Source organism: Dromiciops gliroides, chromosome 4 (genome assembly GCF_019393635.1).
Source record: "Dromiciops gliroides isolate mDroGli1 chromosome 4, mDroGli1.pri, whole genome shotgun sequence".
In the NCBI taxonomy this organism is placed as follows: Eukaryota; Metazoa; Chordata; class Mammalia; order Microbiotheria; family Microbiotheriidae; genus Dromiciops; species Dromiciops gliroides.
This window is the reverse complement of record NC_057864.1, coordinates 183,124,163-183,151,877: the sequence shown is the minus strand read 5'-3', so window position 1 is coordinate 183,151,877 and position 27,715 is coordinate 183,124,163. Positions and strand designations below refer to the sequence as shown.

The 27,715-nt window shown below is 36.6% G+C and overlaps 1 protein-coding gene across 1 annotated transcript; it reads right to left on the bottom strand.

Moving 5' to 3' along the window:
• Positions 1-688: 688 nt before the first annotated feature.
• TOP2A (DNA topoisomerase II alpha) lies at positions 689-26,389 on the bottom strand. The gene is made up of 35 exons (XM_043964482.1): positions 26,265-26,389; positions 23,823-23,978; positions 23,521-23,611; positions 23,161-23,224; positions 21,991-22,136; positions 21,631-21,728; positions 20,988-21,200; positions 20,593-20,766; positions 20,272-20,373; positions 19,456-19,593; positions 19,202-19,340; positions 18,327-18,484; positions 17,790-17,915; positions 16,683-16,793; positions 16,490-16,595; positions 16,199-16,308; positions 15,821-15,913; positions 15,256-15,370; positions 15,052-15,173; positions 14,278-14,426; positions 12,867-13,098; positions 12,573-12,707; positions 12,262-12,462; positions 11,833-12,028; positions 10,089-10,180; positions 9,808-9,978; positions 9,348-9,431; positions 7,941-8,132; positions 5,962-6,052; positions 4,696-4,851; positions 4,264-4,393; positions 3,780-3,838; positions 3,418-3,564; positions 2,279-2,496; positions 689-1,874 (listed from the first exon to the last, which is right to left on the bottom strand). Exons 1-35 carry the CDS (start codon positions 26,286-26,288, stop codon positions 1,737-1,739), a joined length of 4,677 nt encoding a protein of 1,558 aa, XP_043820417.1. The 5' UTR covers positions 26,289-26,389; the 3' UTR covers positions 689-1,736.
• Between the last annotated feature and the right edge of the window lie 1,326 nt (positions 26,390-27,715).

Sequence of the window (27,715 nt, the reverse complement as noted above, 5' to 3'; positions counted from 1 at the left end):
GAGGCTAGAAAAATGACTCATGGTGATGTTGATAAAAATTTACAATACATATTTGGTTTGTGCCTTTCCAGGTTTTTGTGGAGGGTGGGGTGGTGTTGGAAGAACTAGACAAAAAAAACTGACTCCACCTTCCCATTTTATGGATGAAAGAAAACTGAAGAACCAAGTAGCTGAATGACTTGCCCATAGTCACCTAACAAGTAGTTAATTATTAAGATATGCAAGGCATATTGGAAAATACATGAGTCTCCTGACTCAAAGTCCACTATACCAGGCTGCCCCATAATGAATCTTTTAAAAAGTAGAATTTCCCATAGTTTGAGGAGAGATACTTTTTGGGTGGGAAGATTGTAGGACTTATGGCATCCCCAATCCAATGAGAGTGCCATTAACAAATGCTGGTAAAGAAGGGCATGGGGGCAGTTAGGCAGTACAGTGGATAAAGCACTGGCCCTGGATTCAGGAGGACCTGAGTTTAAATTCGGCCTCAGACACTTGACACTTATCAGTTGTGTGACCCTGGGCAAGTCACTTAACCCTCATTGCCCCACCAAAAAAAGAAAAAGAAAAAGGGGTGTGTGTGTAGAAACTTGAGCATCACTTTTGAAAGGTTGTCCTTTCCTGATACATGTAACACAGTTCCCCGAGAGTATACAATAATGGATGGAATATAACATATTGACCACTTTATTTAAGTACAAAAATTATTTTAATTCAACTACATAGAAAACATAGTAAATATTTACAAATACACTTAAGAGAACACCACTCACAGATCATACAAACAGATGCGACATTTATATACAGCAAGCTAAAGGGCTTTAAAAGCTTAAAGAAATTCATATGGTTAATTTCAAACATGTCACCAAATTTACCTTTGAGTATCCTCTCTATATTACTGAGACACTAACATATAGCTGCCCTCCAAAATAAATGCCCATGCCACCTTGGAACCTCATTCTAGAAAAAACTGAAGCTGAGGTAGCCAACGTGTATTTCTATAGAGTAGCAATATGCAATATTGCAACAATGGGGTTGCAATGTGAAAATTTCAACCGATCAGTAGTTTTATATGAAATATGCTATCTCTATGACCAATCTGACTAGTTTTTCTTCACTATATTGACTTGTTAGAGGTATGTAGATATAGATTCACATAGATACTTTGGGAAGGGGAGTATTTTAGCTAGAAGATCTATAAAATAAAAAGCTTAATTTTGGCAAAACATTGCCCACCTCTAAAACTAACAAGATAAAACTGAATTAACAAATTATTCCAGTTTTACTAAATCTATACTTTGGCTTCCAAAGTACCTTTCTCTCTCTCACAATATAATATAGGTCAGTGATAGGCAAATTTACTACTTTACATGACTGGTATTTTTTAGCCAACCTAAATAATCACAATACTAATAGACCAAGAGAGAGAATTTACATCCAAGTTTCAAAACTATAATTAGATAAAGAGAGAAAATAAACACGAGGATTCAAAACACAAAGGTGATGAAATAATGTTGGTGACTGCTCAATTATACAGTATTGAGTTCTTAGAAGAAGGAAATACTAAGAGTCAGGAGCACTTGAGCTTTACCGCTACTAAAAATTCTAACATGGAAAAATATTTCAGTAGCTCCTAGACTTAGACTTATTCTCAGAGAAGGAAACTAAAGGGTTTCAGAGAGAAATGACTTCAAAAGCAGTTTTGATATCATTAAAATTAAAAATAATTCCACATTTTAAAACATATCATCCTCATCTGATTCTTCCAGGTATTTAATAGGCTTCTTTGCTCGGCCAGGCCTTGCCCGAGGTGCTACAGGAGCTGCGTTTGAATCTGAGTCAATCTGGAAGTCATCATCCACCTTCTTGGATTTCTAAAAGTAAAATGAATTTACAGAACTTTAAGCTAATGAAGAAGTTCAACTGTATAAGTACACTAATAAGTACGTCACAATTTGAGAGGCTCTAATTTGTCAGAAATTATAACACTGGCTTCTCAGGCAGCTAAAGGCCAGCACCAACATTAATTGAGATGGGAGCAAATTAAATCAAGAAAGAGCTCTTTCTTGACTATGTATATACAAGTTATGTTCAAAGTCAAAAATAGATGAGATTTTAAAGGCAGAATATCTCATGGGGCTGTGAGAGTCAAATGAAGTAAGCACTTAGCAAAATTTAAAACGGCAAATGCCAACAGCTTTTATTGTTAAGACTTCCCTTTTAAACTTCAAGCCGCCCAGTACCAAATCAGGGCTCACCTGTAATTCAAAAGACCCACCTTCACTGCCTTGGCTGTTGAGATGGTTTTTCCAAAGTCTGAATCAGAGTCGTCAGAGTTCGAAGGCTTCCTTTTGCGAGGTTTCTTGCTTTTGGCTGGCACAGTCTTTTCAGAGGCTTCAGAGACAGAGTCTGGAGATACTTTGGAGGCCAGGGCCTTTTTGGTTGTTTTGGGGGCTGCCCTTTTCTTTGCTACGGCCGTAGAAGTAGAAGACTGACCTGAAACAGGCAAAACTGCAATTCAGAATTTGGGTCTTTGGATGGAGTTCCTCACTCTGTAAACTAGATGTTGTTTATCCTATTTTCCCAAGTAATGTGTTGACTACTCTTGCTTTTATTCCACCTAAGAAAAGCCATTGCAACAAAGCTAAGCATACACTGGAGAATCCAAGTATCTCTAATTTCTTTTTAAACTTTTTTTTTCCAAGTATCACCAAGTATATAGTAGTTTACATTAAGGCCATCATTTTGGCCACAGCCTTCTATCCTTGCTCCCTTTACAAAAATCAGACGTTTAAATGTTTGTTGATTTTAACATGCGTCTCCTAGTGGAAAAAAGCACTGGGCTAGAAGTCAAAAGACCTGGGTTAAAATATTGGCTTTACTAGTAGTGCAAACCTTGGACAAATTACTTAATCTATTCCAAACTCAGTTTTCCTATCTGTAAAATGGGAAATGACACTAATATAATTTTGAAGATCCAACAGGACAGTGCATATCCAGTGTCCTGGAAATGTTACAGGAATATGTAAGTGATTAGAAACACAAAAATAACAAAATCTTTTTTTGCAGATTTCTAAGGTCTTTACAAAGCATTTCCCTCAAAATGACCTTCATGAGATAGGCAGTGTTTTGATTTTATAGATAAGAAAAGTGGTGCTCAAATGAAATAACTTGTCATCAAAGACTCTATATACCCATTACTCTTTCCAACATCTGGCTCCTAGTTTAACACTCTGAAATTAATCACTTAAGTGACAAATTATTTTTTACAGTATGACCAAAATGATGGCTGATACTTCTGAAAGATTTAATTCCAGTAGCCATCCTAGGTGAATTCTGGGCATGTTTAAAAACTGACTTATAGCAAATAACAGTATTCTCAGCATGATTTATTTAATTTAAATTATTTGGACTTACTCTTTGCCGCAGTCTTTTTCACTGCAGTGCTTTTTTTGGGGACTGGATCTGTAATTTCAGGTTCAATTGGGAAATCGAAAGCAGAAGAGCTTGAAGAAGCAAGAGCCATGTCCTTCGTATCCTCAGGTTCCAAGTCCTCAACTTCATCTTGAGAAGACAGAAATATTAGATGAGTAAATTGAGAGTTCTATTACTTTTAGTGCTCTAAATGCCAGCACACTATACATAAGCACAATGATTAACTTTATTATTTATCAAAGGGAATAAAAGTAAATCAGCTAAATCTGCCTAGCTTTTAAGTTTTGTTTTGTAGCATAAGGCAAACATTTCAATCATTTACATATACATATATACACACATACTTGATAGAGAACTCTTCTGTGGCTCCTCTTCTTTGCTAGCAGTTCGTCCTTTAGTTGCTCTAGAATAAATTTTTTTTTTTTAGCAATTAGTAATTGTCTGTAACCTACAAATTAAGTAAATTATTATTACTTAACATATATTATGTTCCCTACTTTACTCAAACCTCACCTAATGTCATTAATTCTGTCTGTGAAAATGTGAAATTAAGCAAAATGTTACAGGGGCAACGAATTTTATGTGATTGATGAGATGGCTGGCAGAATTAGGTCTTGGAACTAACTCCCCAAATGAAATCTGGCTGGGCTAATCACTGACCACTTGATTGGTAGCCCAGGCAATTAGGTCAGTAGGACCAATGCATTAATGATGTAACTGCATGATGCTGGCTGGGGCAATGTTAAATGGAGTATGTCTGTCCTGGCCACAATCTTCCTGGAGACATTAACACAACATGGTAACATTCACATGAGCTCATATACTCACTTTGGTATGCTTTTAACCTGAGATGAACCTCCATCTGATAGGCTAAAATCCTCATCTTCATCTTGAGATTCCTCTTTTGAATCAGAAAGATCGCTGTCTGAATTCAAATCAACTGTGTATTTGGTATTTGCTGTTATAAAACCCAAACAAAAAATCAAAATGATTAACATTTAGAAATCAATTTTACAAAGAATGATGATTAAAAAAACACCTTTTCTAAGAGCATTAGAAGCTCACTAACTTTACTTTTAATGTAATAATATCACAACTTTCAATTTCCTCTTCTAAATTTTAAATTATTCCTCTGTAACAAAACTATTCCTGGATTTCAGTGCTGCTGCTAGCCATAATATGTTGCCCATCTAACACTTTAAGATAAAGGTCATGTTCCAACTAAGATAGTAGCTTTACTTTTTTGGTTGTTTTCCTTACCTGCTGCTGTCCTGCGTAATTTAGTTTCTCTAGGGGGGACATAAAAGTCACTTTCATTACAACTCAAATCAGATTCTGAATCAGACCAAGGATTTCTCTTATTTTCTTTTTTGATTGGTTTGAATGGCAATTTGGTCTGCTTCTTTTCTTTGGTACCTTAAAGGGTAGAAAAGTAGAAAAAAATTAATTACCTTTACCCATTCCTTAGAAACCTGTGAACCATTTTCCCCTTCATTTTCTATATTTAGTTAGTCACCAAGTGCTATTGATTCTTCCTCCTATATGCCTTTCTCTCTATTCTGATTACTACTACTCTGGTCTAAATCCATATGAAGCAGAAAGAATTACTCTATTAACCTTAATTTACCCTCTTCTTCCACCAATCTAGAAAGCATATGCTGCTGCCAGGATAAAATTCCTAAATTTAGGCTTTAAAGGTCCTTCTTAATCTGATCCTATGGTATCTTTTTTTTTTTTTTTTTTGCAGGCAATGGGGGTTAAGTGACTTGCCCAGGGTCACACAGCTAGTAAGTGTCAAGTGTCTGAGGCCGGATTTGAACTCAGGTACTCCTGAATTCAGGGCCGGTGCTTTAACCACTGCGCCATGTAGCTGCCCCAGATCCTATGGTATCTTTCAAAATTTATTTCCTAATAACTACTTCCCAAAACCCACTCAGCACTTTAAATTAACTCATTGTGTTTGCATAGATTGTGTCCAAATTCCCAATGCACAGCTCAAATCCCACATTTTTCATGAAGCTTTCTTGAACTTCATTAGTCTTTAGTATTTAATGTCTCCCTTTTGTAGACTATAGCATTTATTGTATGTGCCACTCAATTTAGCACCTTCTTATATGGTCTTATACTATTTAATCTATTAGTCTTAACTTCTCTGACTATAAATTTGTTTAGGGTAGAGACAACATGTTATATTTATTTTGTATTATCTGTTCTGGGAATTTAATAAGTGCTCAAGAGATAAGAATTTACATTTTTTTACAATGCTTTGAGATTTATAATACCTATTGACATAATAGATATGCTACTTTAATCTTTTTTTGAACAAATAACTTGTAAATTCAAAATGCCTTATGGCGTGCTATTAATAAAGTCTATCTATAGCCTCATCCAAAAAGTTTAAAGTCCTGAATTACCAAAGGATGTCATTATAAGGTGATTATTACCCAGGAAGGCAGTCTTACTTCACTTAGATATGGCCAGGCTGGTAACCAATGTAAGATTTACTGTTTATTTCTTTTAAATTACCTGGTTCTGTCTTAACCTTTTTGGTTAGTCTTTGTTTCAGAGTTTCTGGTTCTAGACTGTCATCTTGAGAACTTTCTCCGATATTTTCAGTCTAAAGACATAAAAACAAAAAAAGTTAAAAGTTCTGCCAACTCCATATAGCTAAGCATTGACAATATGTAGGTACAGAATGACTTTAGTATGGTGTATTAGCATAACACTGCAGAGGAATCAAACCTGTTCAACAATGTTATATAGGATTTCCTGAAAATATTTAATGGAATGGTCTCTATGAAAAGCAAGAGATATAATTAGAGGTGGGGTTTTTTTTTGGAGGGGGTGGTGGTGGTGGTGGTGGTGAGGCAATTGGGGTTAAGTGACTTGCCCAGGGTCACACAGCTAGTAAATGTTTAGTGTCTGAGGCTGGATTTGAACTCAGGTCCTCCTGACTTCAGAGCCAGTGCTCTATCCATTGCGCCACCTAGCTGCCCAAGAGATATATTAGAAAAAAGGACAAATACAAGAGTGTAGAATTAGAAAGAAAAATCACAAAATACATTCCCACAGCTTGTTCCTAAGAGGCATGAATGGTACAGGGCAAAGAGCAATAGGACTGGAGTCAAAAGATCTAAGATCAAATCCTAGCTGTGCTTTTTACTGAGAAACTGAGGCAAATTGCTTCCCTTCTCTTGGTCTCCTTCCCCTCATCTGTAAAATGAGAGTTGAACTAGATGGCCTCTAAGCTTCCCTTCCAGTTCTAAATCTAAAAACCTACAAAATAAACCCACAATGATTTTGTACAGCCTCAAAAAATCTGGAACAAAATATTAAGAAAGGGAAGACTCATAACTACAAATGGAATAAAATATCTTGGAGTTACTCTAAATGTATGATCCTACTACAGTGCCTTGTATGCATAGTAGGCCCTTAACAAATTTTTGTTGAAATGATGCCGTAACTAGATATGAGCTGTTATTCAAAGCAACTTATTAGGAATACATTTTTTGGTAGCTAATACAATTTTTTTGGAGTAAGGCAATTGAGGTTAAGTGACATGCCCAGGGTCACACAGCTAGTAAGTGTGTAAAGTATTTGAGGCTGGATTTGAACTCAGGTCCTCCTGAATCCAGGGCCAGTGCTCTATCCGCTGTACCACCTAGCTGTCTTGCTAATACATTTTTTAAAGCTTTAAGAGTTATTTCCAAAGATTATATATATTTTTCAATTAAGTAAGCATTTTCAAACTAAATGAAAGCCTATCTGAAAAAACTTATGGGGGGCAGCTAGGTAGCACAGTGCATAGAGCACCAGCCCTGTATTCAGGAGGACCTGAGTTCAAATCCAGCCTCAGACACTTGACACTTACTAGCTATGTGACCCTGGGCAAGTCACTTAACCCCAATTGCCTCAACAAAATAAAAAAAAAAATAAATAAACCAACAAAAAAACCCCAACTTATAGGCATACCCATAACAAGGCTGCCTTAACTAATATTGTTTCACAATATTTTAACACATTAATAAAAACCCCACCATAGCATCACATGCTTTCTATGTAACATTGTTTTTGTGAAATTAACTTTTTCTGTAATGCGATTTCGCTTAATATGCACATTCCTTAAACCAAGAATGCTATAATATCGATCAATTCTTAGCTAGTAGTACCATAATTATATTTATTGAGATTGGAAAAGAAAGAGTATTTGAAAAGCTATTGATACATATAGCTTTTTTGGAGGGGAGGGCAGGTGGGGATGATTAGACCTGTGATTTCATTGGGATGGTAAACTCTCTTGGAGAACACCTTCTACCAGCGAAGACTGGTGCCTGCTCTGCAACTCAGACTCAGAGTTGCCTGGAGGAAGTGAGAGGTTAAGTGACTTTCCCAAGGTCACATGGCCATTGTATGTTGGAGGTGAGGTGAAACTAGAATCCAACCTTTTCTAACTTTGAGGCCAGCTCTTATTCTCTGCTGCCAATTTTTTCAAGTGTATTTATTACCTTAATTTTCCTTCTGATTTTCTTTTCTGCTTCTGCTTTCATTTCTACAGTCACTCGAGGGACGACTCGTCTGCCACAAGGAGAAGGCAAAATTTCTGCCAGTTGACCTTTCTTTGCCTTTGGTTTTGCACCAGCTTTACCTTTACCAACAGTACCCACTTGTTCATCCCGTTTTTCTTTGGCTTCAACAACCTAAAGAAAGGTTATGAAAAATAAATCTTATTATGTAATAGACATTGTCTAATATCTCAAAGAAATAATAAGCTTCACCATCCAGCAGGCCAACTTTTGTAACAAAGAATAAAAGGGACAAAAGAATCAAAACCAACAAAACCAACACTTCAATGGGTCTGACAATAGCCAGAATCACAGTGCTACAACTTATACACATGATCCTTGACCTTTCAAATTTCTTCATCTGGAAAGCAAGGGTTTTGGACTACTTGGCTTCTGAGGTCTCTTGCACCTCTAAATCTGTAATACTTAGAAGTATTTTAAAGTTCCTTGCGTTTGTTTCCTACCCTATAAAATGAGGAAATTGGGCTAGATCAGCTAAGGTAATTTAAGGTAATTTAAATTTTAAGCTCCAAATCACCAAACATGGAAAGAGTTATTTTTTCTTTTGTTAAAGGAAATTTCAGGTGAGTAGGCTGATCCTTTTTTTGGGTGGTTGTTGTTAGTGGGGTGTGTATGAAGGGAAGACTAGGGTAACCTCTGAAATCACACTAGGACAAGTTAACTCCCTAAGCAAATTTGGGTTAATCCTTTTTTAGGGGGTTGTGTGGGATGACTTGGATAGTTCTCATAAATGAAAAGAGGATGGGTTTTTTTTTTTACGTCCTAAAGTTCATCTCATCTTACAGCAAAGGTCTACTGGCAATGCTCTTCTTTCCAGACCTTTGTGCTAGCTTCATTCTGTGTTTTTGTTGTTATTTCAGTTGTGTCCATGACTCCATTCGGAGTTTTTCTGGCAATGATACTGGAATGGTTTGCCATTTCCTTCTCCAGGGTCACCCAGATAAGTGTCTGAGGCCAGATTTGAGCTCGAGAGATGAGTCTTCCTGCCTTCAGGCTTGATACTCTATCACTCTATCCACTGTGCCACCCAGCTGTCTTACAGTCTGTATAGGCACATGAAACCCCAACACCTCCAAGCTTTAGATCAAAGTCCTGTCCTATGCTATTCTCCCCTCTTGTTCCAAGTATATATTTTTTGCTTTTTGGCACATTTGAGAGTTTTGAATTATTTAATGATTTCTTTGCAGGGTAGAACTCTATCTGGTATCCTGGGATGTATCTTTATATTATTTCTACCTCTAGTTGTAATAATGCTTGTGAAAACGACATCTTCCTCTTTTTCTACTTAAAAGCACGCCCCCACACCCTTACCCAAACCACCCCACATACCTCAAGTTCTTCAATAAAAGCAGCCAGATCTTCCCTCCATAAATCCGAAGGACTTTTTCGTTTTAAGTTCTCCAGTTCTTGCTCCTAAATTGCATAATCAGATGAAAATCAAAGATATAGCAACCTGTAAAAGTAGCACCTAGAGGGTGTCCTAAAAGTCTTAGTGTAGTTTTTGATTATATTCTTTTTTTTTTCTTTGTCTTTGCAGGGCAATTGGGGTTAAGTGACTTGCCCAGGGTCACACAGCTAGTGTTAAGTGTCTGAGGCCGGATTTGAACTCGGGCACTCCTGAATCCAGGGCCAGTGCTCTATCCACTGCGCCACCTAGCTGCCCCACTTAGTGTAGTTTTAACCTATTGAAGCTCAAAACCGCATTAAGACTTTTGGGACATCCTATATAGGTAATGTACATCACACCCAAACCCAACATTTAAAATAAAACAGTCCCCCTCACACCTACTTTTTCAGTCCTCTGCCTGCAGAGTTCATCTTTCTTCTCTTTGGTCAAGTACCAGAGAGGCATATCAAGAAGGTAGTTAAAAGTTGGTCCAGAATCAGTGGCAGAATCACTTTTTTCGTTTTCTTTTTCATTTTCACTTTCTTCATTTTCTTCTTCATTGTCTCCTGGACTCTAAGAAAAGGGATTTAAAAATGATAACTTTCACATGGAATTCCAGTAACCAGATATTATAATGCTTTGAGTTTTTAACAAAAGATAAAGGAAGCTGACCAAGAAATTACCTTTTGCTGAGCTTCCTTCCAGGCCTTGACAGGATCTGAATCATATCCCCTCTGGATCAGAACCTTAATTAACTCTTTCTTAGGCTTATTTTCTAGAAGGAAAAACATTTTTTAATTATAATACTCAATTATAAGCTTGATAAGCTATATGTAAAAACAAATATTAGGAACAGGCTAAGTTTTCCCTTATTGTGGAACATAAGACAAAAATTGGAAAGCATCTATGAAATACACTCCAACGAAGCAGGCCAGACACAAGTGGCAGAGTCAGCTTCTGCCTCTGCAAGGTCCTGGAGCAAATCATTTACCATCCTAGCAGCCCAGGCAGCTCTCTCCTGTAGGACTGTCGAGACGGCAGAGGGAATCTCCTCTATAGGAGTTCTTTTCACTAATAAAATTACAGGTCAGGACAAACCTCCCTACCTTCCCTTCAAAAATATTTACTAAAACCACGTACATTCCAGTATGAGTCTTATACGACTTGATATGGGAAAAGTCCTCTTTGCAAATCCAAGTCACCACAAGGGGGCAATGAAATAGTACCTGAAATACCCTATAAATCTTTTATTGAGGCAGGCAAATAGAAGATAGGCTGTTAGTCTGATAGGTCAACTCTTAAGAGCCATAACCAGATTATTAGGTAGATTGTTTTCCAAAGACTTTATTGTAGTGTTAGCAGGGGTGCTAGTATTTTTTTTAGGGGTGCTAGTATTAACTTCTCCTTTGCTATGTGCACTGCAGTATAGGGTAAAACACTATGCATACTTTAATGCATACAATTAGCTAACTCAATTAGCTTCATTTGGCTTTTCTGTCTTTTTTCAATGTTTTTCTGTCTTTCCTATACTTCCCTATTCCATTATACCTAATATTTTAGTCTCTTTGGTAACCCTTGGAGATCCTTTTCTCTCTAGGGTCAGAAACAGCCCCTCCTTGGTCTCTGGCTAGTTACTTGAACCCTGTCCTATGGTATTTCCATTGAAGTACCCTACCCTTTTCTGTCCTAGGCACACAGCCAGTTTCCACTATTTCATGTCTATATATTTCCATTCATCCTTGTATATTTTTTATTTTCAATACTTTTCCATTATGCTAATTACTACCCCATCCACCTTTAAGTTAGGTGGCAGAATGCAGTGTTTTGACCTTGGGGTGGGCTGGGTAGACTGAATGAAAATCCTGCCTTAAGACACCAGCTACTTAACCCAGTGTAAGTCACTTAGCCTCCTTAGTCTTATTTCCCCATCTGTATACAGGGATAACAAGAGCACCTACAAAGTTTTGTGACCAAATGAGACTCTAACCTTACCAACAAGTGGCTTCCAGTCTGAAATTCAGTTTTTTAATCTTTAAAATGGGGATAACAGTTGCACTGTCTATACCATGGGGATCTTGTGAAGATTAACAAAGGACACAGAAGGTGTTTAATAAAATGTAAATGATGATGCTGATGTGAGTTTTCTCATGCTTGAATTACTTTGGTCCTAGTAACGTAGATGAGCAAATTCACATATACATTTTAGGATTTAATCAATATCAAAAGTAATACACTTTCTGTTGTTTCTGTCAAAGCAATTACTAGATAAACTATCAAACTGAACATGATAGGAGGATTAAGTCTGGTGCCAATCCATGATATTAATATATCAGGCCATCAATCCAGGCCAACTCTTCTTACAGAAACCTAATGGAAACTAAGCTTGAATCTGCAGTACTGTGTGTACCTATGGTTCCAGTAACATACCAATGACTATTTTCCCCTCTATCTTCTCTAGGATGAACCGAGCCTGGTTGTTCAATTTGGCAGACTCAGCACCAAGCATTCCAGTAAGCCATTCTTTTCTCAGTCCGTAATATTTAAGCCTGAGATCAAAGAAGTCTTTTAGGATATCCAGTGCAGAATCATACTTCTTTAGACAGCCAACATGATCAAAAAGCACCTTAAATGAGAAAACAGATTGGAATCAGAAGAAAAACTTTGAAATCAATGAGATTTAACCTAAATAAAATATCACAGAAATAGCTTATCGCTTTACATCTTTAGGTTAGTATGCTAATATAGCTTTGCTTAACAGATATCTTTCAAGTCTAATATAAACAGAACCCATCTAATAATCAAGGACCATATACAGCTTTCAAAATATCAAATTGTGTAAACACTTTTCAGACATACCATGGAATTACATGTTAGATTAGTCTGAAGTTTGAAGACTTTGTGTAGTCCTGCATGCTCTGCTTGGGCCAGTTTCTCTTCAGTCATCTTCACTATGAACTTCACTGTGGTATCAGTGTGGTATTCCCTATAGTCTGTTATGAGGGGGGGTGTCTTGTCAGTGCCATTCAGCATGGGCTCCAGAACCTGCTCTTTATATACCTGAAAAAAGAACCCATTCTTAGGTAAGTCAAATGATTCACCAAGTAATACAGGTTAACAAGAGTCCATTTCTTTTTATCACAAAACCAAAAAAACACAGAATATTTTACCTGGGTCCAAGTTCTGACTGGAAGCTCAGAGATTTCAATGGTTGTTGAATTTAGAATAGACACTTCACCACTGATAATATATTGATTTGGAGCCAGCTCATCAATTGTACCCTTGAAATTTTTGTAACTAGGTAGCTAAATAGGAAAAAAAAATACAAAACCCCAAACAGGTTGGTTTGTATCTTAAAGGTTTAAGGCCAAAATAAAGACTTTGAAAACACAATCATTACTAAATGACCAATTAATATGAATGACAAAGCTAAAATTAGATTCTAAATCATCTAGAATTATTACCATTGGTAAGGGTTCTTCTCCATCCATCAGACGCCTGATATTGTTCACAACTTCTCGGACATCAAAGTTGGGGATCTTACAGGACCACCCAGTTCCAATCCCTTCTGCACCATTTATCAATACCATGGGAATAATAGGAATGTACCATTCTGGCTCTACACGTTGGTTGTCATCATATAAGAACCTCAAAGTCTGATCATCCTTTGCTGGGAAAAGCAACCGAGCCAATGGGCTAGGGAGAAAATTGACAAATGTTGATATTTTGCAAAAATTGATTTCATTCAGTTGTTGTAAAAAAGACATTTTGTCTCATCTCTGGCAATTATTCTTATTTGTGTAATTAACTTGGCAGCTTGTCCCCAAAGAAGAAATTATAAAATATACCTCCTTTTCTTTCCATAAGAGGTGGAGACTATGTTGCCTAATTCAGGATATGTTGCAAAGTTTTGCTGGTGCTTCAATGCACATCCTTGCTTTTATTTTATTTATTTTTTTATGAGGGACACCTAAACCCATAAAAGTGATAATAAAAACAAAAGAGACTGCTATGATCAATATGCCCATTCGGGATTCTAGAGTACAGATGAAGAAATCAGCTACCCATTTACAGAGAGGTGATGGATTTAGGGTACAGAATGAGACACAGTCACTGAGGATATTTGTTTTGCTTAACTATGTGCATTTATGGTAAGAAATTTATCTTTCCTTTTTCAAAGGAATGGGGGTGGGAGACAGAGAAAAAAAAGAGAAGCAGGGGTTGCTATAGATATGGAATGATGCATATATTTTCAAATGAAATCTCTTTATTATTAGTTTTATTTAACTTTTTCGTTATAAGAGCTATCTTATGAAAGTGGAGTAATCTATAAATAGAATATAAACAACAAAATCTATCAAAACTTAAAAATAAAATCAATTTATTTTAGGTAGTTGCCGATTCATGTTAGAGCTGTTTCAGAAATGTAAATGAAATAAAAATAACTAAAATCATGGTTAGAAGTACTCTTTTTAAAAAATCATATAGTACTGACCATATATGATATAGAAACTGAGCTATCACAACTAGCCATAACAAGACAGCAAGGGGAAACTGATGAAATAAAAGTAAAAGTATAATGTTTGGGAAGGAGATTGTGCCTACTAAAAGGAGGCAGAGTTGTAGAAAAATGCATGATACTGAACTCAAATGGTGGAAAATCGGTTTTAAGTTTTCTTTGCTATTTACAGAATAACCCAGGTATATCCTGTTATTTGCAGAGTACCAAACTTTCAAGAAATCACATTTTTGGCACGTTCATTTAAGCATCTAAATCATAAAAAGAAATTTTGATGAAGATTTCTGAATTTCTAACCGATATAACATGACACTTGACATTACCAAACTTCCACAGAAACCAAAAGTAGACTTCACCTGAGCATTGTGAAGATGTATCGAGGACTAGCAGAGTCCTTGCCACCATGCAGCCTGGTACCAAACTGACCAATAGGCTGCAAGAGGTTGAGATTGTTGCTGCCCACAAAATTTTGAGCCAAATTAATAATGGTCATCATTAGTGACATCTGAAATTGAAAAAAAAATTTAAATAATCAAGTCTTTTTTCTGTAAAAGAAAGGAGTTGTATTAATACCACGGATGATGAAAGCTTTTATAACTCAGAATTGATTGTTGAGTGTTTCAGATATTGGGAAATGGGCATATTTTCTTTACCAGAGGTAAACATGTGGCCCAGTGGGCCCAAACCAGATTAAAATGGAATTGAGAAAAGATTTAACTAAATAAAAACAGTAGAACATAGATAATGTTAATATATGGTTTTCTAAGTCAATATGTGGCCTGTAGGGAATCTTTATGTACAGTTTATTGGCCCTTATTTCTACCCAAGTCTGACACCACTGCTGTATACTACAGTTTTTCCTAGGAAACTTTATTACTTACTCCCATACTATCTTTCAAAGTTATTACTATTATTAACAAGGACATCAAAGCAGCAATGGCATAAATTTTTATCACTGAGCTTCTACTTTGTGCCAGGTCTAATGCTGCTTCTCAAAGCAAGAAGAGCTTAAAAAGAGATAAGCAATCAATTAAAATTTAGATGTATTATTAGACTCTTTCTGGTATTTCTTTCCATTGAACACAAGCTAATTTGAAACAAAAAGCAGCATTTCATGAGTTTGTTCTTACTTCACCATGATGATAAGAGGACATCTCAGCTACTGAACCAGCTAATTGGGCAACCTTCACTTCTCGCTTATCGTTTCTTCTGAAACATGTGAACAGGACTTTTCTCTGACCTGGTTTCAAACCTTCAAAATGAAAAGAATAGTAAATGTCAATATGAACAAGGTATTTCTCTTGTTAATTTAATACTAAAGCAGATTAACTTACCATCTACCATCGATGGAATGGACCTCTCATTATCAGAGTTTGAAAATAAGATTAGCTCTTTGTTTATGAAGTCATTATATGTTAAATGCTTAGTAGCTTTCCCATATAAGTAATCCTAAGGGATCAAAAAAAGGATCATATTCAACAAAGATATTCTACAGGATAACTGTTTAGCTAAAACAAAAGAAAAACCCAACAATCCTACTCTATTCTTGAACATACTAAATGAAGTGGGAGAGTATTAGTTTTGTACTTTCAATGTAACCTATTAGAGAATTATTATGGATAAAAAGCCACTCTTTGTGTATGTATAATGGATAAAATAGTCCACCAGACACTGGATAATAATGTGCAGCTGCTTTGCAGTCTCTTATTCTCAACCTGGCCATTTCAGTGACCTTCATACATTCAGCTAAATCACAATTGATTTCCCCACACAGAGAAGTGTTTGATCTAACAAACAGCTCAATGACTCAAAGTTGCTATAATCAACTGATTCCAGACACATGAAAACGACAAAAATGAAAATGATGAACTTTATAGGACATGATTAAAGATATTTTACCTCAGGGAGGCCAAGTAACTTCCTCTGTCTTCTATCTTCCATGAAATGAGTTAGCCATTCTTTTCTATCATCAATCTGTTTTTTGCTAAAGGCCTATAAATTAAGAAATAAAAAGATGAAGTTGTTTTAGATGGCCTCTAAGGTCTCTTCTAGTTCTAAATCTATGATCCTATGAATTATAAAAAGTTTCAGTAAGAATTCTGTTTTAATCTTTCTCTGAAGCAGATCAAAAGCTTATTTTGAGGATTTTGGTTGCTTCTTTCTTGAAGAATGGAAAAAAAAGGTCCCTATAGGAAAAGCAAGTAAATGTTCAGATTGACCTAATCTGAAACTTTGGTGATTTTTGGAATTAGAAACTACTGAACAGATCTAACCTACCAGGCTGATCGCAGCATCATCTTCAGGGCCAGAATATTTGAATTGGATTCGATGTCTGGACATATCTGAAAAGTATTCTTTAGCCTCTTTTGATGTACTGGTACCCAAACCTACAAAACCAACAAAGTATTCATTAACCGTTGAATCCTCTATAAGAGGATCCACAGGAATTGGAAGCGGGGAGGGGAGTGAATATATCACACAAAAATGAGGATAAAATAACATGGAGAAAATATGATGCCCTGTATTCTCTTAGTTATTGAGCACTACACCAGAGAATTCATTACAAACCTTTGTAATATTTGACTTTCCATTTTTTATGATTTTCAGTAGAACTTTTCCATTCTTCAAATTCAGGAAGACTATAAAATGATAATTCCTGCTTATTTCTTGAAACCTGTGGAGAATACAACAGATCATAAAGACTTTAAAATATATCTTGTTGCATCAAAATATGTTGAGTTACCTTAGAAACCGAATATACCTTTACAATGGGAGTGATAAATTCCTCCAGAAAACGATGTCTCAGAAGAGAGGGCCAATTGTGATGGATGAAATTAATCAACAAGCCTTTGATGTGAGAACCATCTTGATCCTAAAAAAATCATTAAATTAAAACATAGAACAAGGATGTTTGGGAACAATTTAAGGTAGAATCTACTTTAGAGATATTTTCCAAAAATATTTTGGAATAGTCAATAATAAAACAAAACAAAAAACACCATTTAAAAAACCATCTCATATACACACACACACACTCACACATATATAAATTAATGAGGTGTTGGAAAGTCTAAATATTTAGCATCACATTAAGCTTTACTGCATTATTTTAAATTTACTTATGTGTGTGGTTTTTGCCAGATAAAATAGCAAATCCGTTGGGGAGAGAAACTGCTTCATTTTTGTCTTTGTGTCCTCAATTCCTAGCACAACTGTTTGGCACACAGTAGGCCAAGTTATATTATAGTAAAAAGATTTAAATTATGATTGTCCTACTAATAACTTCCCTCTCTTGTCATTTTCTAGAACAAAATAAGGTGTCTCAATCCATGAGAGGAAGTTTAATGCATTGGGTGTAGAAAGTCAGTCTGAAATACATGGAAGATCTAGGTTCAAGTCATACCTCTGGTATATATTGGCTTTGTGACTCTGGGCAAATCACTTAAATCTTTCAGTGTTTCTTCATCTGGGAATTCCGTGTATCATTAAAACCACAGGTTCAATTGCTACCCTTCTAATCCACACACATTTAAAACTGTGTACATACGGTACTTAAGAGTACAAACACTAGGGGCGGCTAGGTGGTGCAGTGGATAAAGAACTGGCCTTGGATTCAGGAGTACCTGAGTTCAAATCCGGCCTCAGACACTTGACTTACTAGCTGTGTGACCCTGGGCAAGTCACTTAACCCCCATTGCCCAGCCAAAAAAAAAAAAATTAAAAAAAAAAAAGTACAAACACAATGCTTTATCCTATAAACTCTCAATAAAAGCTGATGAATTATGATGGTGACAATAACTTTAGCCAGACAGGTAAAAATGAGGCTCATTCAGCTTAATTATCTAAAATATTTTAGATTGACTCTAACCTGATCTGTCATAATCATGATTTTTCCATAACGGAGACTCTTCAATGAATCTTCATCTTCATAGTTTTTCTTGTATTGAAGACCCACAATCTTAATGATATTGTTAATTTCAGCATTTTCCATGATCTGGAAAAGACAACACAAATGACAAAGAAAAATTACAGTTTTAATGTTAGTTATAGCTTACTTAATATAAGCAACACCACTGTTCATGTCTCAAGTCCTTTAAAATTGTTTTATCATTGTACTGTTTTTCTCTGGACTAAAACATTTCTCAAGTGATCCGTCTGTGCTAAGTTATTCCAAGATTATCCTCCCTTATAATGAAATCACTAGCTAGGACATTAATATTTTTTGTTACTAAATATTAATGAACCAGGAGGCAAACTATTACGTAGATGCTACAAATTTCTAGTTTTTTTTCTTTTTTAAGTTATCTCAATTTAAAACACATTTTCAAATCTCCAAAGCAGAAATATTAACCCAACAATAAATCCTGAATTAAAATTCCTGGATCTTAAAGGTACTTCCACTTACTTGTTTATGAGAGGCTTCTCGTACATTGAGTATTTTTCCTCGAAGGGGGAAAACACCATACTTGTCTCTCCCAACCACACCAAGGCCAGAAACAGCTAAAGTTTTGGCTGAGTCTCCCTCAGTCAAGATAAGTGTACAATCTGCAGAGTTCTTACTGCCTACAATGCCAAATTTCACAAGAAATCAATTTCAGTAGCTGACACCTGTGTTGCAAACCTTTCTAATCATACGCTTATACATTTGTTACTCTTTACAATTTATAACAGGATATCATTAAAATATTATTTAATCAGATAGCTTGGGATAGGAAGCAGATAGTTTTAAAAACCTTTAAGACAGGGGCAGCTAGGTGGCTCAGTAGATAAAGCACCAGCCCTGGATTCAGGAGTACCTGGGTTCAGGTCCGGCCTCAGACACTTGACACTTACTAGCTGTGTGACCCTGGGCAAGTCACTTAACCCCCATTGCCCCTCAAAAAAAACCCAAAAAAACCAACCCTTTAAGACAGCTCTATGAAAAGATGGGATTCACAAAGCAAATAATATTCAACGATGAGCTATTGCTTGCTAGTTAAAACAAAACAGCTAAGCTCCTTTGAGGTATGTTCTCTTTTACATTAAAACATTGGAACTTTTAATTTTATTTTGGGTTACAAATAATTTTTAGGAAAATGAAGCACCTGCTTTTGAATATCACATTAATATATAATCATCTTAAGAAACTCTTAATGTTCAGCATTCAACTTTACCATTCTTACAAGATTCTAGTTCTAAGTTAGTGATAAGATGCTGACTGCTTAAATAAAATCTATTCTCAAGAACCTATGTTAATATTCATAAAGTGAACTATGAGATCTAAAGTCATCAAATGTATACCTGCATCATTAGCATCATCAAGTTTAGGAATTCCCTTGATTCTATTGTGTTTAACAGCTGAACACTTTTTATTCAACTGGACTTGGGCCTTAAACTTCACCCAATTTAGTATGCTTTCTACAATTCCACAGTTAATTGCCTGAAATAGAAAAGATGCAGAAGAATATTTAAAACAGTAGATAAAATCCATAACATAACTTTTAAAATTGAGATAGTTATTAAAAGATCTATTATACTCTATGGTATCAACTCACAGCTTTGATGAATTTTTCACTCAATTCACATTTTGAACCAAAGCTCTTGGCCTGCAGAGTCATATTTTCCTTGGTCTGGGAGTCAAAGGTTGGGTTTTCAATTAAGGCGTTCACAAAAATCCACATGTGGTTTTTCACCTGCAGTAAAATTTAAATCAATTAAACTTCATCTATACCTATTAGAATAAAGTACAATAAGCACATGCTTGCACGTTTGGGTTATCCCCCAGTTTCTTGTCACCAGGTACATATTATATGTGTATGTCAAACAGGCCGGACAAATAGTTACATTGCATCTATAATTAAAGTAGAGAATGAAAGTAGGCTGGATTGTTTTTAGGAAATGGTAAAGTTTCTTTAAGGATTCCAACCTTCTTTTAGAAACCAAGGCCCATCTTCCAAATGCCAATATTCTACTGGCAGTATTGTAGGTTTAGAAGACAAGGATTCCAACTTTCCAAAGAAATGAAATCTAGTATCACCCAGAAGATAATGGAGTGGATGGACATAGGGTAGGTGAGTGTGATTAAGACTGAGGAATTTTAAAAACATGAGTAAAAGATGTCGTGACAAAGGCAGAAAGGTGAACAGATTGAGTAGTCTACTACTATTTTCATGGTGCAAAAAGTTGAGGACAAATCTCTTACACGTTGAGTGGACCTCCTTATAACAAAGTTAGGTGGGGGGGGGGGGGCGCATGGCAGTCCATGTGAACATTGAGCATTTTTGTCCCTAGTACAATTACATGACTTTAATAGAAGAAATTCATTTATACTATTCTTTCATCTTTCTCACAGTAATACCAAGTGTTCATACCTGATGTGCTTTTACTGCAACACCCCCTTTGTTCTTTTTCTTCACAACATCAATAAGTCTACTTATAATCTGATCAGCTACATAATCAACATGTCTGCCACCCTAAGGAGAAAAACATTAAAATGTAGAGGCCAATAGTCTCAGACCATTAACACTAAAAACTCTTGGTTATTATACTTTTAGCTTAATAAACACTAAGGTGTCCACATAGTAACATAAACCAATTTAAAAAATAGATATCAGCAAAAGTGACCCAAAAAACCCCCCAAAAGGGACAAAAGAATATGTTTCATCAACGACCAGTTTACATATAAAAATTACCTTGGAAGTGGCAATGCTGTTGACAAAGCTAATTTGCTGGAAGCCTTTTTCACTCATAGTTAAACATACTTCCCACCTGTTGTTTACTTCTTCATGGATAATTTTCAGTGGGTTGCCAGTTTCATCCAATTTGTCCTTCACATACATATCCACATAGCTACGGAATCCTTTTACCTATACCAATGTAATAGTAATTAATTACTTTTCCTGTAAAGTGCATGTTAAAATGGGTACAATAATCATGAGGATTCCTCTTAAAACCCAATGATACAAAGTGATAGATGAAAAATGATCCGGGAAAAACAAATATACAAAAATCCAGAACTTAAAAGGAGATCATTTAGGGAGTTGGGAAGTAGGGAAGGAAGGGATATTTAAAAACAAACAAAACTCACAGGCAGTCTAGTTCCATTGAGGAAGACTTTGACATCTTTGGTGGAACCAGCAATATCATATGCTCTTCTAGACATCAAGGCAACAATATCCTTGTCTAAAGATGTCATTTTAAATTTAGCCAGATCAGGTTGGAAGGTGATACATGTATAGTCTTCTCCACTAAAGGGCTTGAGAGTCATTTCACCTGCTTTTCCCATGTTATCCATCCAGGTCTGTAGAAGTTAATAGGAAAAAAAAGGAAACTTAGTCAAAACCTTTCAAATCACCTTATAAATAAATTGGGATAAAAAGATGCCAAAATGATGTGAACCTCAGCACATATTAAACATTAAGCAAGCATTTTTTTTGGGGGGGGGGAGCTGGGGGTGCAGGGCATTGAGGGTTAAGTGACTTGCCCAGGGTCACACAGCTAGTAAGTGTCAAGTGTCTGAGGCCAGATTTGAACTCAAGTCCTCCTGGATCCAAGGCCAGTGCTTTATCCACTGCACCACCTACCTGCCCCAAGAAAGCATTTTAATGAATCTAATTTCATACAATTTCAGGAGTTGTTTAAATGTTTCTGAATTACATAACACCCATAATAAGAACAATGATGCAATCTTATGCTGTATATGTTACAAAAATCAGAACACAATATATTACCTGCTTGAACATTTTCTTATATTCTTTACAGGCAGTTTCCACTGTAAATTTGGTACTGAATATATTGCATAATTTGGCTCCATATCCATTTCGACCACCTATGTTTTAAAAAGACAAGTAAAGGCATAAATTGCATTTTAACCGCCTCAATACTCACTTCTCAATTACATCACTTCACAGCCTGTAAATACCAGTGTACATCTATTTTAACTTCACAGTAACTGGCATAGTATCAAAATTACATTTTTTACTGGTTAAAAACTCCTCCCTTCTTAAACCAATTATCCAGAGATTGATAAATAACCGAGTTTCCATGATATAATTTTTAGCCCACAGGTTAGTGATTTTCAAACATCTTACCAGTGACTTTCTTTTCATCATCATCATAGTTACTGGAAGTCAAGAGCTGTCCAAAGATAAGGGCTGGCACATAGACCTTCTCAACCTTATGTTCTACAACAGGAATACCTTTCCCATTATTCCACACACTAACTGTATTGTTTTCCCTGGGGAAAAAGAAATGTAAATTTTTACTTAAAATTATGAAAGACCAAACATGTTTATATCATAATTTTCAGTTCAACTATTTAATAGGAGTGATTTCCTAAATATTTTATATTCATAGATTGAAATTCTTATTAATTTAAATGAAAAATTTCATATCCCTCCTAGAATTGAACATCATAACAGCTTTCTTATGAAACCCAGTAAATTATTTAGAAAGGAAAACAGGTGAAACACGAACATTCTCAATGCTAAGCAGGCAGGAAAATGCACCAAAAACCTCAACTCTTTCCAACACCTGTGCTGACAGTGATAATGTTAAGTAAATATGTAACGGTCATACTTTAGGGAAAACAGGGAAAGCGGATATGATCTATGCCAAATGGAAAGGAAAAAAAGGCAAATCTGGAAAAATATTATTTTGTAGCTTTGAAAAAAGGGTCACCTATATACATGCATCCTTCCTGCTAGTTCCCCTTATATTTTTTCTCTACCCCACTACCCAAGGACGGATATTGAGACATAAATAGAATAACTAATCCATTGCTACTTTCCACCAATAACAATATTTTTACATGGAAATTTTGGGGGGGTTTCTATTGCATTATTCTAAGCAAAATTTTAAGAGAATAGAAGTTGTGTTTTACTTGCAATTAGATACTTAATGCTGTTTGGATCATAAATATTGTATTATTATAGGGAACAAAAGAAAAACTATTTCATATAAATTTGTGGAAAGACTTTAAAAGTTCACAATGTGTGTGACCCTGGGCAAGTCACGTAACCCTTATTGCCCGTAAAAACAAAAACAAAAACCTAACAAAGCAGATCTTACTATAAGTCAGTAGGCTATAGTAGTGTGTGTACCCTCTCTGGGGTAAGCCCCATTTTGGAGAGGATCATTTATTAATTTGGGAAACCAGACTATTTATTACCACCACCATCATGAATTGGATGGGAAAAAGAAAAAGCTCTGGTCTCAATTTACTAGGGACTTATTCAATAGGTCAACCAAAAAAGACTTACGGATCTATCGTGACTTTAATACAATTCATTTTCGGATCCCTTTGCTTGTTATCTGCGGCATTTACTGAAAGAGTAAAAGAATTATACCTTTTATAAGACAATCAAGTCTATTTTCAAAAACACTTTTATTCCAAAAAGACCTTAAAAATAAAATATAAAAATAAAAAGGTGAACTATTAATGGAATAACTGAAGTTTAATATATAAGAAAGCTTAAAAGGTAAAATATTATACATACTTTTGATTGTATGGACTATTAGTGAGTCACAACTGGAATTTAGAAATCTTTTACTATGTAAAACTTTTGGTTGGAATGGATTTGGGTTACTGTACCTTTTATCTTTTACTTGAATTTACTTACCTAAAATTTCATCAAAAATTTTGTATAATCCAGGAACAAAAGTTACATCTCTGTAGTTAAGTCCAACTCCTTCATCATAAACCCACATTTGCTAGAATAAAGACATTTTAAAAAGTCAGTTTATTATTCTCTAAATTGTGCCTTACAAATAAACAGGTCACAGACTTTCTGTTTTCTAAGTTGAAGACTAACAAAATATACTTTAATTGAAAGCATTTTACAACTAAAGTTTTGAAATCTGGCTAATTATAGCAAGTACAGGCAAGATGAATATCAAACTGCACTGGATCAATTTTGTTTACCTGGGTCACAACCTCCACAGAGCCAATATAAGTATCAGGGCGGAGCAAAATATGCTCCAACTGGGTTTTCTTTTGATAGATTCTCTCAACAGACAATCTTTTCTTTGCGTCCTCATTTTTCTTTATTTTATTAATTTGTAGATTTTCATTTACAGGCTAGGAAAAAAAAGACAGGAAAAACTTTTCAATAATAGTATTAAAAGGAAACTAGAACAAAAAATCCAACATAACATTTTAATAGTTTAAAATGGAGTTTACAAAGTTGAATACAGTACTACCATACATCACTGAATCCTAGCAGTTAAAAACCTCAAGAACAATTTCTAAAGCATCCTGAGTATAAGGAGATTGCAAAGAATATATCTCTACAATTAATGAGTATGTAAGCCCTATATCCATTTTCCTTTGAAACCAGTGATACTCAACTTACAGAAAGGAAAACCTGCATGGGTATGGGCAATATATACATGGGAAGTCCTGCTATAAAGATAACTACAGCATGGCTTCAGATATATTAAAACTATGAGTCAAATCATGTCCCTGGGAAACATACAGAAAAGGTCTATATAGAGGTGGTCTGGAATAAATGAAACTATTATATTCTTTATGATCTATTTAGAAAGCTTAAAGCACAAACAAGCCAAATACTATTCCTGCACACATTTGATTGTATGGACTATTTTTGGGGCACTTTGAGTCAGGAAGACCTTGTTTCAAATCCAACCTGCCACTTGTTAGAAATTATTGTACTCTAGGCAAGCCACTTATATACCCTTATATATGTCAAATGACACTCTCGGGCTCACCTACATAGAAGGGTTTTGATTTTCTTTGGTAGAGGTAGTTCCTAACCCTAGCAAATGGGTGTATAGCTTATAAGAGCCACCCCCCCCCTTTTTTGGTGAGGCAATTGTGGTTAAGTGACTTGCCCAGGGTCACACAGCTAGTAAGTGTCAAGTGTCTGAGGCTGGATTTGAACTCAGGTACTCCTGAATCCCAGGCCACTGCTCTATCCATTGTGCCACCTGGCTGCCCCTTAAACGAATTTAATTAAAATCTGTTAATAGGTGCAAAGAAATTATATATTTATATAAAATAAATAAATATATATTTATTATATATAATATTTATATATATAAAATTTCCCCTTTTTCTTTGCGTGGGGCAATGAGGGTTAAATGACTTGCTCAGGGTCACAAAGCACACTTCCTTTTTGTCTTTTTATCTTTAGACACTAGGACACATGAATGGCTGAGGGGGCAAAGTTTCAGTATTATTTATTGAGCTCTCTTCCTGCTATAAGAAAAACAAACACGCTACTAAGGGTGAGAACTCAAGGTTTTCTGGTCCTTAGCCCTTGATTTAGTTAGAACCATATTAAAAACTCATTATACTATACTATATATATATACTAAGGCTCCATGAGATAAAATGGGCATCAAAGCCAGAAAAAGGAACTGGGGGCGGGGGGGTGAAGGGGTGGACAGGTTTGGTGTCAAAGCCCCAATTTCCTCACTGATTTAAGCCAAAGAGCCCTAGGGCTTGTGAGAAGCAGTTGTCCAATGGGAAAAGATGGGAAGATTTGGGTTAAAAAAACCACCCCACCCCCCCTTCCTAGTCGGGACATCGGGGCCAGCCAGTCACTTTACCCCTCATCTATAAAATGGAAGTCAAGTCCATAAGCATTTGTGTGATCTCTAAATAAGGATCCTGAAGGAATTCAAGGAAGGAGGAAGGTATCGGACCCAAGCTTCCTGGATCTTTCCAAGACGGACAAGGGCCCCAGGGACCTAACAGCCAGTCACCACGGGGCTAAGCACCAAAACCAGGGGAATAAGGGCATTCTCTCCGCCTCTCCTCTGCTCTGCCCACTGACCTCCCTAGCTTCCTTCAAGTACTTTTACAGAAAGCCTTTCCCTCCCCCTCTTAAATTCCAGCGCCTTTTGCTAATTATTTCCTGTTCATCCTACAGATAGCTCACTTTGCATCTATTCGATTGCTTGTTGTCTCCCCCAATAGGTTGTAAGATCATTGAGAGCAGGCCTGCCTTTCGCCTCTTCTTGTATCCCCAGTTTAGCGAGGTGCCTGGCACATAGTAGGTGCTTAATATGTGGTTATGGATTGACAGACTGATCTCATCTTCTCGACCTCTGACAATGGCCAAGCACCCGTCGCTGTCACGGGGCCTCCGTCCCAATTTTCACCTACAAGCCCAAGATGCTTCACCCTTTTAAAGAGGCGGTTTCCGAGATTAGGCGTAACCCTGGGGCTCTCCACGAGGCCCGCGGCAACCCCTGACTGACCCGGGGGTGGAGGTGGGGGTCACTGCCCTGTGGTCCCAGTCAGGAACGTGGAGGAAGGCTCCCGGCAAGACCACGGTCCCGGGGACTAACTAACCCAGCCGGGGCCGCAGCCCCGTGAGGAGCGGCCTCCCACGCTCACCTGCAGCGGCGACAGATCCTCCATGGCTGGGGCCGTGAGGAGAGGCCGTGAAAGCTACTGAAGAGACAGGAAGACTGAGCGCTAAAGGGAAAGCGACCGCACAACCCGCCGAAGACGAGGGTCCGTTACGCGGGCTCCTTTCAAAACTACCCTTTCCCCGCCCGCCCGAGCCAGAGTGTCCAATCACTGATCTGCTCTCGTCGCTCCGGCGACCAATCACCGCGGGGTCTCAGATACTCCAATGAGCAGCTGCGGAGTCCTATTTGAATAGGCCAGTCAAGACGGAGAAGGCGGGACCCTGAGGACTTTCAAATAGGACCAATTGGAGTCGGGGTTGAGAAGACGGGCGGGGGTTTGAACCAATGAGTAGGAAGCAGCGGTTAGCCTGCTTGGAGGCTCAGAGAAACCTCTTGGGCGGGCGTTTGAAATAAAGGCGAAGATGCCGGGCAATGAAAAAGGGAAGGTGTGGGAAGGAAGGCGGGGATACGGGGCTGGGGGAAGTGTCTCGAGCTATGCAGGTACCCCAGGGATCCCTATAGGATTTAGAACTATAGAATCGCCCGGTCCAACGTCGTCATTCATTGACCGAGAAGCAACGCTCCCCCCCCTCCCCCCCCCGCCGCAGGTCACACAGCGGAGTCACGATTCAAATTCTAACAGCTCCACACTCAATGCTCTTTGTAAACTGTGTTTTAAAAAATTATCCCTTTATTGCTGTTTCCACAAGTTTACATCCAACAGTTCCAGAGTTAAAAATAAAAATAATTGACAAGTAATTTTTATATTAATAATAGCTATAGTGGAAAATCCATGAAGATTTTTGCAGCAGAGCTACTCTGAAGAGCTTAATTCCTATATAACTTTATTTAAATTGAAAACATTCCCTTTTTGTTAGAATAACAAAAGGATTTTGTTGGTATAAAATATCTAAAATAGAATTTCTAAATAAGGCAGTGTTTAGGATAATAGTATTATTATCCAATTTGGGACTTATTTAAACAAAGTATAAGGTGGAGAGAAGTACTATATTTACAGAAAGTTATCTATATCTAATTTATATCTATATCTACATATCTCTATAAATCTCTATCGCTATCCACCCATCTATCACTCTAAATGAAATATGTCTAAGATCCTCCTACACATCAAGTGGATAGAAATAGCATTTACCTTCCAGGATTCCAAGGCTCAAGTGAGATAATAATATGTAAAGTGTTTTTGAAAACTTTGGGACTACATAAATAGCTACATAAATGTTAGCTATTGTTATTTATTAGGGTCATCTAGGTGGGGCAGTGAATCAGGAAGACTCCATTTCCTAAGTTCAAATCTGACCTCAGACACTTTCTAGTTGTGTGAACCTTGATTAATTACTTAAATTTATTTGTCTCAGTTTCCTCATCTGTAAAATGAGCTGGAGAAGGAAATGGCAAACCCCCTTCAGTATCTCT